Source organism: Hemitrygon akajei, chromosome 7, assembly GCF_048418815.1.
Source record: "Hemitrygon akajei chromosome 7, sHemAka1.3, whole genome shotgun sequence".
Taxonomy (NCBI): domain Eukaryota; kingdom Metazoa; phylum Chordata; class Chondrichthyes; order Myliobatiformes; family Dasyatidae; genus Hemitrygon; species Hemitrygon akajei.
This window is the reverse complement of record NC_133130.1, coordinates 156,181,045-156,196,204: the sequence shown is the minus strand read 5'-3', so window position 1 is coordinate 156,196,204 and position 15,160 is coordinate 156,181,045. Positions and strand designations below refer to the sequence as shown.

General features: G+C 43.2%; 1 protein-coding gene across 5 annotated transcripts in view; it reads left to right on the top strand.

The window, feature by feature from the left end:
• The first annotated feature begins 354 nt into the window (after positions 1 to 354).
• Positions 355 to 15,160, top strand: part of LOC140731040 (pappalysin-1-like) — a 362,759-nt gene continuing 347,953 nt past the window's right edge. For 3 of the 5 annotated variants that reach the window (XM_073052240.1, XM_073052239.1, XM_073052238.1), the window contains exon 1: positions 356 to 919. In XM_073052240.1, coding sequence (XP_072908341.1) covers positions 511 to 919 — 409 coding nt within the window. In that variant the 5' untranslated portion in view covers positions 356 to 510. Of the gene's footprint in view, positions 920 to 15,160 lie in introns of all 5 variants that reach the window. The other 2 variants (XM_073052237.1, XM_073052236.1) reach the window with 1 other exon arrangement.

The window sequence follows — 15,160 nt, the reverse complement described above, 5'->3', positions numbered from 1 at the left end:
TTAATAAATACAATAATGTAACTTTAAATGAAAGATATGCTTCCCGCCTCCCTTTTCTAGAATGGGACTAAATCTTGCGAAAGGAACCAGTCACAGGTCCGAAATTAACCCAAAACTCGCCTCTGTGCCTCAGTCGGGGTACCCCAGGCACTCAGAGGTGGGATAAAAGTAAGAAACTGATTGATTGCGTTCTGTTACTAGAATCCTCTCAATGGGAACACGGGGAAGGTGCTGCTTTCACTGGTGCAGGCTGATAAATTAGCATATTCTTGTTTACCCATCTCTGTTCCGTGCGTATTTGAGAGGGGGGGGGGGAGGCAAGAAAGGGGGTCGTGTCTTATTAAGAAAAAAGGTTCTGTGTAGCGGATCATTGTGGTTGAGGCGGCAGAAGAGGAAACTCGTAAGCGAGAGAGTCAGAGAGAGAGAGAGAGCGAGAGAGAGAGAGAGAGAGAAAGAGAGAGAGAGAGAGCGAGGGAGTGAGTGAGAGGGATAGAGAGACGAGAGATTGTAATGAAGATGCAAGTTTGGAGTTTGTTGACCACTCTGTGTGTTTTAGCCCTGGGCATGGGGTCGGAGTGTGACGGGCAGAAGACAGGTCAACTCCATCGCACTAAACGTGCCCTCCTACTGGCTCTGGATCACCAAGCTGGCGCCGGGACGGACTCAGCGGGATCGTGTGGCACCAGGCTGCCCCGTGGCAAGCGGGCAGTGTCCCGGCCGCACTCGGACCATCCCCTTCGGCAGCTGCCGCCCTCGCATCCGCCGCCGCACGATCACAGCCCGGGCAGATTGCTCTATTTCGCGGGCACGGGAAACCAGCTGCGCCTCCGAACGACCACCGAGCTCCCTCGACAGAGGTTCACTTTGGAACTGAGAGTGAAAGCTGAAGGAGGACAGCGTTCTCCAGCTGTCATTGTAGGTAGGTGTCCGCGACTTATCCAGGGAAGCCTCACACAGGAATCCCTAAAGCACAATCTCAAAGTAACTTTCTACATGTAAATAGTTATAATAGATTTATCCTCTACAGAAGTTTTGTTTGGTCTATGTATAATCCTTTTTATTTGTCTTACGTACGTACTGAGGATTTTCATTCAGCAAACAAGAAAAATACATCTTTTATGACATTTCAATTTTAAAATACTAGCCAACTTAAATTGTACCGGCGCCCAATTATTAACCCTGAATGTGCCCATCACCTCGTCAAAAGCACTTAGAAATTGCTCTCTAACCACAATATCGTGTCACTACAATAAACGTGAAAGACACACCAACACACACATATACAAGCCACACATTTCTTGCTCGCTGTGGCTATCTCTCTCATCCATCCCCCTCCCACTGCCATCCTACCCTTCTTCACAGATGCACAACTCTATGCTACGGTGCCCCTTTAAGCTCTGGATTCTATGAATGATATAAAATTTTGAGTGAGGCGTGTCGTTGAGCCCGCGGTAACAGTGAAAGTATTCGGCTCTTTTGATCCCGATCTCAGCCAACAGAGAGCGTAATCCCCCGACTGAAAGAATCCCACAGGCGCATACACCGGGGAAAGTGATTTGCCTTGAATTAGTCGAAGGAAAACAAACCTTTCTACTCCAGTCACGGCAGCGGCTTGCTTTCGCTTCGATGTATACGGATTTCTGTTTCTTCTTCAAAACTTGATATGGTTATTTAAGGACAATTTAGTGAAATGTGGGCACTGTTGTCTAACGCTGTTTTACAATTCACTGTCTTTGGCTCTTGGTTACGAAGGATTTGTAGTGTATAACTGACAGTCCATATTCCCATCAAAACTCCAATGTATATGATGCGAATAGAACGCGAATGAAGTTTGATATGTGATGTGTGGATGCTTTGTTTTGAGTTCAAAGAATAAAAGTATTTGCGGCATATTTTATGTCAACCTTTGGACTAACTTGCTAATCAGATGTATTGACGGAATCATTTGGGAGGTGGGTGATCTTTGCAATGTTATCTCATCACTTGTGTATGCCTGCTTCCAATGTGACATTATTGTTTACGTCTGTGCGCGTTCGATACAATCTATGAAAATGACTAGTGTGGCTCTTTCTCCTTCCCTTCTTCCTTCACTCACGCTCTCTCTCTCTCTCACACACACACACACACACACACACACACACACACACACACACACACACACACACACACACACACACACACACACACACACACACAAACACACACACACAGGCGCGCGCGCCCGCATTCGCGCGCATCCTCTCTCTCCTTCGTTTGTCCCTGTGGCGTGGCAGCGATCTGCTGAGACTACAAACAGCGGCATTCCGCGGGTCAGACCCTTCTTTCACACGCAGAGCTTTGGCATTTCTCTCTCTCTCTAACTCCAAAGTGTGTGTTGTAGCAGTTGGCGCGAATAGGGTTCATGCCCCTGTAGAGTTAACAGTCAACCTTAAAGTCGGTCGTTTCATTTTTTTAAAAGGAGTGTGTTGATTTAGAAAAAAAGGTTGCATGAAAAAAATAAAAGGCATGATATTAATGATGTCATGCTCCAATTAATAGTCGTACCTTCGACGAAAGGAAGATTAACATGTTCTCTGTTCAGAGATCACGTTAGATTTATTCAGATTAGCATTGTGTGGCGAGATAGTGTAATACATACGCTGTTAGAACCAAGGATCATTTTTCGCTGTACAGCTGAAAATACCTACTTGCAATTTGAAGTAACGGTTGCATTTTCATTCCCCCTCCCCCCCAACCGCGCCTTTTAGAATAAAATTAACAGTGGCAACATTTTGTTTACAGCGGGGATCCGGACCCATTGTCAAAAACAATCGAGACGCATGGTTATTTAGGATCTTGTAAATTGGGAGAAAATTGTTAACGTGTTCAGTTTTCGCGCTTGGCTTGTTTCCGAACGGTTTGTTCGAAAGCCTTTATACCCGTGCGCAGGAAAGCCCAGACTGATTATATACGCCGAGCAGGATTTGTTGACAAACACAGACCCAGTCACAGGGAGGAGATTTGCTGCCGCGCCGAGGGGAAGCTTTTAATGTGAAACAGCACCGGTATCGCGTGTAGCTCCGTTCTGTTAGGTCTAATGGGGTCGCAGAACAATATTATGCAACGCTTTCTCAGTGCAGCGTCGGGAGGTGTTTAGTCTAATTTGATGGCCTCAGAGTTCAACATTTCAGTTGCGTCTAGGGAATTTTGACACCTCGGCTGTGAGGAAATGTTAGATTGAACGGCCGGGGACTGTTCTAGTCAGCAAACTGGGACTTTTCAGTGGGATTTCTGGAAGCCGATGTAATGTAACCGAGCCGTCACCACCGCGAAAGCCGAATCGCGTTCATTAGCCGCCAGGAGACCGGGCGAAAGAAGGGGATCCGTCTTGCAGACGTCGAGTGTGTCCACTCTCGCTATCACCGATTCTAATAGACGTTGCAGGCTCAGTCATGTGAATAGGGTGTGCGGGAGAAAGGTTGATAATAAATTCTGCACGGCGAAAAAGTAGCCTCTCTAACGCTTAAGCAAACCAAGGCTTTGATCTCCCCCGTCACCACCATAATCGGTTACTCTGTTAACCTCCAGGAGTGAACCCGCATTCCCCCACCCCTCCCGTACACACACACACACACGGGAAAATCGGGACACTGGACAAAGCAACTGTCTGTGAACCCGGGGATCATAAACAATAGCAAATACAAAAATCGTTGCAAGTTAGCGGGGTTCGTGTAAGGCTACTCAGTCAAGATTTGAATGTAACCAGTGACCGAATTTCCCCTCCCCGTTCCTTCCACCTCCTGCGCACTGCTGACAGCTCAGTGCACCAACAGCGCAAACCGAATTCATCCTTCACAGCCCCCCAGAGGGAGGAGCCGACTCCTCTCGCCAACACACACAGCTCCGGCAACACACTGACACGGTTTTCCCCTGACAAACGCGAAAGGAGCGAAGTCGGGTGGGAGCTCCGGCCGGCCCGGCATCTCGGAAAGGGAGGCAGTCACCCTGTCAATGCTCGGCACCCACAGTGACACACGGTCCACCCCTCCAAACAGCAAATTTTCCTCATCCTGCCAATTTGTCTGAACAAGACAGTGGTGAATGATGTTTGGAAGACGGCCGGTTTGTTTCATCTGTTTCGACGCGGGAAGTTCAAATGCCTAGCCGTGAAACCGAAATATAAACATAAGATGCTGGAAATGGTTCCGGAGCTTGAAACGGAGTGAGCTTCTCCGCTCAAGGTGTTTTCTCTCTCTGCGCCTGCTGAATGATCTGCTGAGCAATTCCAGAATTTTCTGTTAACCATTTCAGGGAAGGTCAACCCGGTTCAACGCTGCCTAAATTTTGCACAGTAAAAAAAAACCTGCCTATCAGAATTAAAACAATACATTAGTCGATCACTCGTCCACCCAACACACTGACTGACTAGTGCATCAAAATTAAACGTCATTACACGGAGTCAGATGGAAGCATCAGATCGGATGGTTTATGGTTACCAGGAACCTTCTCAATGGGGAAATGCAGACGAGAAACCGATTCTAGTTTTAAAGGAGACACAAGTGACTGCAGGTGTTGGAATCTGGGGCGAAAACAAAAACTGCTGGAGTAACTCTGCAGGTCAGGCAGCATCTGTGGGGGCGAAGGGAAAGTCGACGTTTCGAGTCATGACCGTGACCAGAGATCTCTTGGACCGGTCCCCTGCCGCACTGACGCTGCCTGGCCCGCCGAGTTCCCTGAGAAGTTTCTGTTTCGCTTCAGTTTTCAAGGATTATATGGAGCAGATAACCTAAAACAGAACTATGGTGTGCTGAACTATAGAGTCATAGAAAAATACAGCATAAAACAGGCGATTCGGCCCATCTAATCCGTACCGAAACCATTTAAACAGTTTGTGACGACAGCAGTGGTGCGAAGGAGCATCGATGCTTTCTGAAGTGATGTTTCACAGTCAATGAGTGTACGCTGATTTTCAGCTTTGAAACATCTGTTAAATTTTTTTTTAAAAAACACATGCGCAACACAGATATGGACAGACCCGTTCTGTTTGGGGCGGGGCGCCCCATTATTTTAAACGGAAAATCCAGTTTGCTTATTTCATAAGAACATATAAAGGAGTGGAGCAGACCACTCGGCCCTTCAAGTATGCTCCAGCAAACAATATTATCGTGGTTGATCTGCTCCTGGATTCAGTTGTGCCAGTCCCCGATCTTACAAAAATATCTGTTTCTTCTTTAAATGTCCTAATTACCCAACCTCCACAAGCCTCCAGAATGGAGAATTCCATCTTTACCACGAAAAACTCAGTTTTAATGACTGTTTCCAAATCTCGTAACCATCTCCCCTTGTTCAAGATCCTCTCATGGGAACGTTTCAATATCTACCTATGTCTCCTAAACATTTTTTTTTCCTTTCAGTAAGATCACTGTTCCTTCTTCTAAACTGCAAAGAATATGGATATAATTTATTTAGCCACGTGATAAGACAAACCTCTCATCTCAGGAATCAATTAAGACAATTTCTTTTAGACAGTGTCCAATGCTATTGTATCCTTTCCTAAATAAAGGCACTGAAACCATGCACAGTCCTCCAGGCAAGGCCTCACTTGTAAACTATACAATTATAATAATACTTCCTTATTTCTAAATGCCAACTGTCTTGCAATAGAGGCCAATATGGCATCTGTCTCCCTAAACACTTGATGCCCCTCTTCTTTATCCATAAGACACAGGAGCAGAATTAAGCCATTTGGCCATTGAGTCTGCTCTGTCACTTGACCATGGCTGATTTATTATCCCTCTCAACCCTGTTCTCCTTTTTATTAAGCCCATCACCCCTACTGGGGCATAGGGCACTGACAGCAAATCACCAGTCCTCTGATGTGGGCCAGTCTTTCTGCCTTTCAAAGTGGAGCCCGTTAAAGATTTTTCCTCCCCCAGTGATGAGGTCTTTAGAGCTTCTGTGGCATCCCTGTAGCTCTAGGTTTTTACAGGATGGGTTTGCTCGCTCCATGCCCAATCCTCCACCTTTGTCCAAGGTGGAGGTGCTTACTCTCCTGCCTTCTTCCCATAACCTTTGACACCTTTACTAATCAAGAACCTATCAAACTCTGCTTTAAATATACCCATTGACTTGGCCTTGACTGCCTTCTTTGGCAATGAATTCCACAAATTCATCACCTCCTCATCTCTGTTCTGAAAGGACTTCCTTCTATTCTGAGGCTGCACCCTCTGGTTCTGGACTCTCCCACTACAGGAAACATACTCTCAATGCCCGTTCTATCTAGGCCTTTCAATATTCGATAGGTTTCAATGAGATCCTCCCTCATTCTTCTAAACTCCAGTGAGAACAGGCTCAAAGCCATCTAAAGTACCTCAAAAGTTAACCCTTTTCCTTCCTGGGTTTTCTATCTATTTATTTATTTATTTATTTATTTATTTAGATAAAACACAGAAGAGGCCCTTCAAGCTGCAGTCCCCTGATTTAATCCTATCTTAATCATGGGACAATTTACAACGACCAGTTATAAGCCCATGCAGCCACGGAAAGAACGTACAACCTCCTTACAGGCAGCAGTGGAAATTGAACCCACATCACTAGTACTGTAAAGCACTGTGCTAACCACTATGTTACTGTGTTCACCGTCTGCATTTAGCCTCCGCCTACTGAAGTGCATGGCCACACACAATCCCACATGAAACAGTATTTGCTAAATTTTCACCCAATCACTCAAACTTTCTATATCTTATTGACAGTGTTATTACCCTCAGTCTTCTTACCCAGTTTTGTTTCATCTGTAAACCTGGATAACTCACACTTGCCCCCTCCCCCGGTCAACAATACAAACTATAAATAATTGAGAACCAAAAACTGATCCGTGGGGTACATCCTTCCAACCTGAAAAAGATCTATTTGTTCTCAGTCTCTATGTGATATTTAGTTTGCATGATCATACAACAATTTTAATAGAGCTGACATCACATCCCATCTTTATTTGCTGCATATATGGAAGTCAGGTGAGGCTTTCATAGTCTCACTGATCAACTGGAATAGTGGCATACTAGTTAAGATAATTGATTAGTCCCCAGGGAGGACTGGGCTAATGATCCAGAGATGTGACTTTCAAGCCCTGTGTGACAGCTGGGAATTCAAATTCAATAAATCACTCCGTAAGGGAAGAAAAGTTGCTGGCCTTCTCCTGTGTGGCCTGTGTGTGGCTTCAGACCCTGAGCAGTTTGGCTAGCGATTAATGTCCTCTTAAATGGTCCAGCAAATTCAGCACTGATTGTCCTTGCCATATAATGCTGTGAAACAATATAAATGGAGACCAGCTAGGCTAGAAGGGCGGAAAGATACAGACATTCAAATGTTTTATTTTAACTGACATCAAGGAACTGTCCAAGTCAGCCTACTATTTGAAAACTGATCCTTCAGCCTCACCACTGTAAATTCTATCAGTGTTACATACAATTGTGCTGGAGAGACCCATGAATCTAATTCCATAAGTCATAGGACTGAGCTATGAAATAAAGCTTTGTAAAACATCTTTATCATTCTTGAAGAAATAGAGGACCAAAAACAAACTGAAAAATAGAAGAAAAAAGGAAAAAAAAACACACTAGTAGCTTGCATAAGGCTTGAGATACATTTGCAAGAATGGGAGTGCTGGTTAAGTCAGTGCTAAAAAGGGTCATTACTGCATTTTATATATGTTGTTATGCATACGTCTACACCTTGTTGATGCAGATGTGCTGGGAACCTGGCACAAACCCCTGCCCCTTTCTGTTACTGTTCCATCAACTTGCTGTGAGTTCTTGTCCTCTGCTGGTGCTCCTCATTGCTACACAGTTTGGGATGTCAGAGAAGCTGCCACGCAGTGTCAATAGAGGATCCGTGACCAATTTGTTTCTCAGTGAAATTAATTAGAAAATTACATCCAAAGTGGACAAAATATCAGAAAACAGCTATTAATAGCAGAATCGAGAATTGTGCCTGGGCTATTTCAAGGGGTCGTCAAGTACTTGGAGGCTTTTTGAGGATTATTAAACTGAATATTGCAGTTGCAAGTCTGAAACAAAGTTAGGTGAGAAGTGGGCTCTCTATTGCTGGGAATATTAGCAAGGGGTTGACTAGAAGAAGGAGAAGTCAGTGGCCAAATTGACTTTCTGAGGAGGTTTTGCTATAAGTTCAGTGGAGATCAATGTAAGATTCCTCACAATTACATTCCTGGACATTAAATGGATTGGCACATAGGTAGGAAAGATTTTGAGGGATACGGACCAAATACAATCAAATAGAATTAGCATATATAGGAACCTTGGTTGACGTGGAGCAGTTGGGTCGAACGGCCTGCTTCCAAGTTCTATGACTCTGTAATTCTACTTTCAATGAGAGCGCCACTCGAAAGGCAGTCTGCAATGTTCTCCACTTCATCCACATCATCACTTGCAGCAAGCTAAGTAATGTGGCCATCATGAGGCTTATTGTACATCAAGAGGAGGGGGAGGAGGGAAAAAAATCAGCATGAAGTGGTGAAGAGCAGCCCTCTATGGGTGTCACACCGTTATTCGTTATGCTCTGTGGTAACCTCACTCCAGTAGCTCAGGCCGTAAACAGAGAATCAACAGTATGGCACTGAAACCATTTGGAAATGCAATGATCGACATGTTATACGACACATTATACTGGTGTCTGGCTCTGTCCAGGGGAAGGAAAGCCTTACCATTGGCTCCGTGACACGAGCATCAGTTTCACTGTGCGTTCAAAAATGATGGTGCCAGGCATTTAACTCTGTGATAGCATGTTGGAGGCTGTCTACATTGCTTTACGGAGTTGAAGTATGAACCTCACAAATATACTAAGAAACCTGCTCCATTCAAGTGGGGATTACCAGAGGAGATCTCTGCAGCTCTGTAGACAACTAAGGTACCTCCGCCTCATCCGACCTGGAAGTCTGCTGCACTACAAACCCATAAAACACCCTGAGTCTGCACCATAGTCCAACACATGGGCAATAGCTGCAATGTGCAAATCAAAGCAGAAGCTCATTGAAGCTTCTTGCCTATCATATGGCAAAGTCACTAACTGGAATAAATGTAAAGGCAAGAGCAACTGCTTTTTGGATACTTTAGGACTCCAAGCCACATTACATTATACTTGTCTTCAACATGCCATTATGCTGGACATGATAACATAATAACAACTTTAAGGTTACCTCCTTAAGGTTACCCAGTGGCCAGACATTTTAATTCCACGTCCCATTCCTACTCTGATATGTCTATCCATGGCCTCCTCTACTGTCAAAATGAATCCAAACTCAGGTTGGAGGAACAACACCTTATACAAAGTGTATACCGGCTGGGTAGCCTCCAACCTGATGGCATGAACATTGACTTCTCTAACTTCCGTTAATGCCCCTCCTCCCCTTCTTACCCCATCCCTGACATATTTAGTTGTTTGCCTGTTCTCCATCTCCCTCTGGTGTTCCCCCCCCCCCTTTCTTTCTCCTGAGGCCTCCCGTCCCATGATCCTTTCCCTTCTCCAGCTCTGTATCACTTTCACCAATCACCTTTCCAGCTCTTAGCCTCATCCCACCCCCTCCGGTCTTCTCCTATCATTGTGCATTTCCCCCTCCCCCCACTACTTTCAAATCTCTTACTATCTTTCCTTTCAGTTAGTCCTGACGAAGGGTCTCGGCCCGAAATGTCAACAGTGCTTCTCCTTATAGATGCTGCCTGGCCTGCTGTGTTCCACCAGCATTTTGTGGGTGTTGTTTGAATTTCCAGCATCTGCAGATTTCCTCGTGTTTGTTCCTTACAAACACTTCAGCTGGTCTGGTAAGAGGCATCTTACCAGCCTTAATGGTCATGAGGTTGAAGGCCAAATGATTTCCTTGCAATGCTTCAGAATAGTAATAGTAGTTGCAGTGTGATCACTCGAGTCGAATATGATGTCCTCCTAAGGGGTTGTCTATTAGAGCGTCTTCAAGTGGTATTATAAGACAATCCAGGCACCACGGGACTGAATCTGGGATGTCAGCGTGGGACTCCCTTTATGGAGAAGGCCTGTGCGTGACTGTATTTAACGTGGAGAAGTGGACGCACAGGCAGCCACCACATTTTACTTGACTGATCGGGGTCAGGATTCAGTGGCATGGAATGCAAGACAACTGGGAATCCTCTGCTGCAGCCTTCCTCCGTATTCACTACTGTTGTGATGTGTCATCCTCTTCCACCAGCTCCACCATAGAGGTCCTGGTTGGATCGCTCTTTGTTTGGAACCTTCCCCTTGACCTTACAGCTATGGGCGACGCTACCAGGAGCTAAGAGCCAGATGGAAGAACTCCATCGCTCTTTGCATCTTAGCAACTCACAAGCCTCTCCATCAAGACAAGGTGACGATCCTCGGAGAGGACTTCAGAATACCAAAAGGAAATGTAAAAGTATAAACCAGAAACTTTTGTTTCCTTGATATTTTCTATGCTGCCATCTATTTGTTATTGATCTCCTTCTTGAATCAAGCAGTCTTCAACTTCTCGAAAGTTTTTAAACATTTAGTTAAAAACTTTGATTGTTTCATCTTCTTATTCATTCACTTTGCAGCTATCTTTTAAGTTCTTTGCCTACCCTGCTCATTTTGCTCCCGCATGTCACAGCAACAGAGTTGCTCAATGGTTGCTTCCCTAGACTGGAGGAGATTGCAGATGGCTGGCTTTCCTGGGCTACTGTTGTCACTGGTTCTCTGAAGGGTGTCTGCTCATGGCCTATGCAGGCCAGCTGTGGATTGGGCTAACTGTCCATTGAGTCTTTGTGAGGGGACAAGTGGAGTGGATAGTGGGATTACCAGAGCTGTTATCCTGAGAGAGGTTACCTACAGCTGGAACAATGAAGGACCTACCATATTGAGCTTTATGATTGTGGGTTTAACCTATCAAGAATGGAGAAGTAGAATGCAGCTGCGGAAAGAACACTTCAAAAATCTCAACTCTGATTCCATCCTTGACTTGAATGCTGCAATTCCTTTCTCCAAATGCAGTCTAGATTTGCAATCTTTCCTGACTGACAAGCCACTAATTTTTAACAACTAAAAATGAAGCCTCAGAAACAGACGATATCCCTGCAGTAGTTCTGAACTATAATGTCTCAATCACAAATTTACAATCACATTACCTATGTCTGGGGAATGTGACCACCTTCAAGAAAAGAGATAATTCCAACCCAGTGTGAACATAGGGGTCCCCCTACTGTCTGCTGGAGGGAGAGTCATCAACAGGGTTGTCCTCACTTATGTCCTCCCAGAGGCATAAAAGTTCCCCAAATTTCAGAGTGAACCCTGTCCATCTTGAGATAAAACTAGCATAATCTTTGCCACACATCAGCCTTAAGAATAATATAGGGAAAGAGGTTTAACCATGGTAGATGCTTTTCTTTTACTTCCCCCAAACTCTATAAATCAGAAGGACCATCCATTGTGAATTCAGTTGCCTGTGGAATTTTTTCTCCATCTTACATCTGCTTCACAATGACACACTTGCCAGCATCTAACCAACACATGTGCAAGAGATTCAAGTCTTAGAGTGGAGTGGTAACAAGCAAGAATACATTAATGCTGCAACAAATTTACCAGTCCTTCTTTCCACAATGCTGTACTTCACCTCCAACAAGATACCACAGAAGGGGAACGAGTCTACAGGACTAACAGGAAATTGTTTGACTTATGCAGCTTCCAGTCCAGAACCAAGCTGACCCAAATTCCAGTTACAGAGCTACATTACATAGAAGATGCTTAAATATATACTTATCTGGAGGCTGTGCTCTGAATCATTGATGAATAATTTCTGTCACCTGTACAGGAACAAACCTTATACTAAAAACCTGCAATACAAGGTTTTGTACCAACCTGCCCCACCATTAAACATCATCAGCTAACAATAAAGGATCATGACAAGACTTGGAAAAGCAATCTGTTTTCCTGATTTTGGAAAAAATTATATTAAAAAATGGCAGACATTAGTAACGATGTTCACCTTCAACTTCAGTCTTTAGATGTTTGAAGCAAGTTTCAAGATTAAGACCTCACGTGGCACACATATCAACACGGTGGTAGAGAAGGTCCATGGTGTGAATGGGCAACAGACACACCTTTGCTCTGAATGGTATTAAGCTTAAGTGTCGTTGAGCTGTGGTCATCTAGACATTGTGTTCTCAGGCACCTTCTGGCTCGTGCCTTGAAAATAGTGAAAAGCCTTTGTGGAATCAAAGTTACAACAGGAGACAAAGCCCTCCTAACTTGTGTAGTAGGCATATATACTATGTGCATTGACTTCAAGCATTTTTGTTTTGAATGTGTTTAAAACATTTCCTTCATCTCGTATGTTTCCAAAATCTTGCACTCTAATGTAAGTCACATTTCAAATGCCAATAGTTTGCTACTTGAGTATAGCATCTGAACTCAAGTTTGAAATAGAGCTAAATGAATTTTATCTTGAGAAAGACATCACAGTTAGCAATTCCAAAAGCAAACAAAGTCCTCTTACAGTCTACTTATATTTCATTTATATAGGTCAAGAAAAGATAATGCTTAAGACATATCGCAAGCTAAAGTTCTCAGGAAACACTTTTATCATAGGGAAAAAATCTTAATATGCCATCTCGAAGTGTGTGCTTATTGTTGGAAAAACACTCACTGTTGAATGTTAAGGTATTTTTAACTTCCATATTGTCAATCTGTTTGGATTCCTTGTCCAGTTTAATGTTTCTATAAAGATAAGGATTTTATATTTTAATGTGTCACTGTTGCCATGGGAACATTTATTACAAATATACTTTAATCACGCACCCACATGGTGGTTGAGTCATTTAGCGCAGATGTATTTAAGGGGGAGCTGGATAAGTTTATGAGGGAGGCAGGAAGAGTAGGTTATGTAGAATAGGTGGCATGAATAAGCATGGGAGGAGGCTCATGTGGAGCTTGCAAACCAGGACAAGGCAGCTGGTTGAGTGGCCTGTTTCCATGTTTTGAAATTTCAATGCAGAGGAGGGAATGCATATTTTGCAAATGCAATCAATCATTTCCAATGCCACAAATTAGTTTTTATCTCTTATTTTACAAAAATTGAAGATAAAACTGAAGTCCACATTGCAAAATTCTGATTACAAGCAACTGATGATTATAACATTGTCCAGAGTGCAAGAAGAACAATGATACAGAAGCAGATCGATTATCACAGCTGTAGGAAGTGATAAAAATATTTTCCACCATTGTGGCACATGGATAGCTCCAAAGATTTGCCTTCAATAGTTTGCACTGCTGCTTAGCAGAAACTTGATTTAAAGATATAATATTGCATTTCCTTTTAGTATGTTGTTCATAGAGTTTGAAATAGAAAATGAGTATGGTGGCTCAAAGAGTTCAAAGCAATATTTTTCCATATTGAACTCAGATGGACAAGAAGTAATTGCCTTTCAAGACTTTAGGAATTGTTATTGAAATAAAGTTGGAAAATTTCACATTCATTATTGATTAATTTGTGTCAAAGGCAGAAAATATGTGATCATTCCATAAATGATAGAACCAAATTCTTAGATAAAATGGTGCATTGAATAAACATTACTTTCTGATGTTAAAAGGAACATCTCATGGATTTGGCTTGTCACTGAAACACTATGAAGTAACTTTCCACTAATGCATATTGGACTTGAGAAACCTAAGTATTAAAAATAAATTTAAATATGGTCCTGTTCAGTCTTGAGGAATGTCTTGATCAGGTTGATATCCCAATAGATAATACTAAACAACAATGAGCTAACAAAACTTGTACTGCTGTCCTTCTCTTGAAGCTAATATTAATAAAAACAATAAAGATACATCAACTTTCCATTCAACTATATTTTGATATCAACAAAATTATAGTTTCCAATTAATTTTTGGTAAATGCGTGGTCAGTTAAAAATAAAATTCAAAATCATAGATGGATTGACAAATCTTCATATTAATATAAAGAGGTGTGACATTGTAGGGGAGCTTAGCTCAAGTTGCCTGGAATCCCGCATTGTTGGTACTCCTAGGGCAACAATGCTTTAGGAGAGTACTGCTGGACTGAATTTCAGCAATATATGTCAACTATATTTCGTTCTTCTCCTTCAGCTAGCCTTCATCCCCAATTGTACCATCAACAGGCACAGACCTTGATGTACTAGAATTCCACCCAAAGGTCAGGTTTCATTCCTCACCCACAACAAAACCCCAATGATTCAGCCTCAACCTTCTACAATCTACTGATCCCTTCCAACAGCCCAAAGCCCCTAATGCTCCCAGTATCCTAATCCCACAACCCTGTGCAATCCACCTGATCTTCCCAAATTTCAGATGATCCAAAACTCTTACCCTCCTGCCAAATACAAGATCCCTCCATCCTGACACTCACTGGCCTCTAAACATTCCCAAGCCCTTGGATCCTGTGTGGACACTAGTTTGCATTAGGGTTGGGATTCTGCTCAAACACCTGGAGCGTCAATCCCTCAACCATTCATTTCCACATAAAACTCTTCTGATCCCCCAATGCCTCAATATACTAATGCTTCTCATCCTTACATAGCTTGATCCTCCCAACACACTATTAATACCCTATCCAGTCTTCATAATCTCCCTTTGAGACATCTGCAGGATTCCTGATACCATTATCAATTGGCCCTCCATTCTCCTGAACAGACTCCTTCCCCTGAGGTCCATCCATCCGATTTTCCTAACTCCTGCACCCTCTGAGGATGCCAACAGATCTCTCTACTCCTCTTCTGACTACGTTTCTGTTTTCTCACGTTTTTATGAAATTAAATCATGCACTAAAATGCACACAAAGCATACAGAATCATTCAATGAGCAGCAGTGTGCAAGGTTTTATGTAAATCACATGCATCTGGTAAACTGATTGTTTTACAAAACTGAATCTCAGTCCATAATAAAAGCAGAAAAAGCTGGAAAAATTCAGCAGGTCAGGCAGCATTCAAGGAGTCTATCATGATTGTGGTTCAGACTTAGTTTTGTTTAGGTTCATAGGGATGGTTTTTGGGGACTAGGAGCCAGGTTAGGGGTAGGGATAAGGATGAGGGAAATGAGAGGCCAAGGGTATAAATGAAGAGTTAGGGGAAGGAGCTGGGTTTGGAGTTTTGGTTGGAATGCCCGAGGT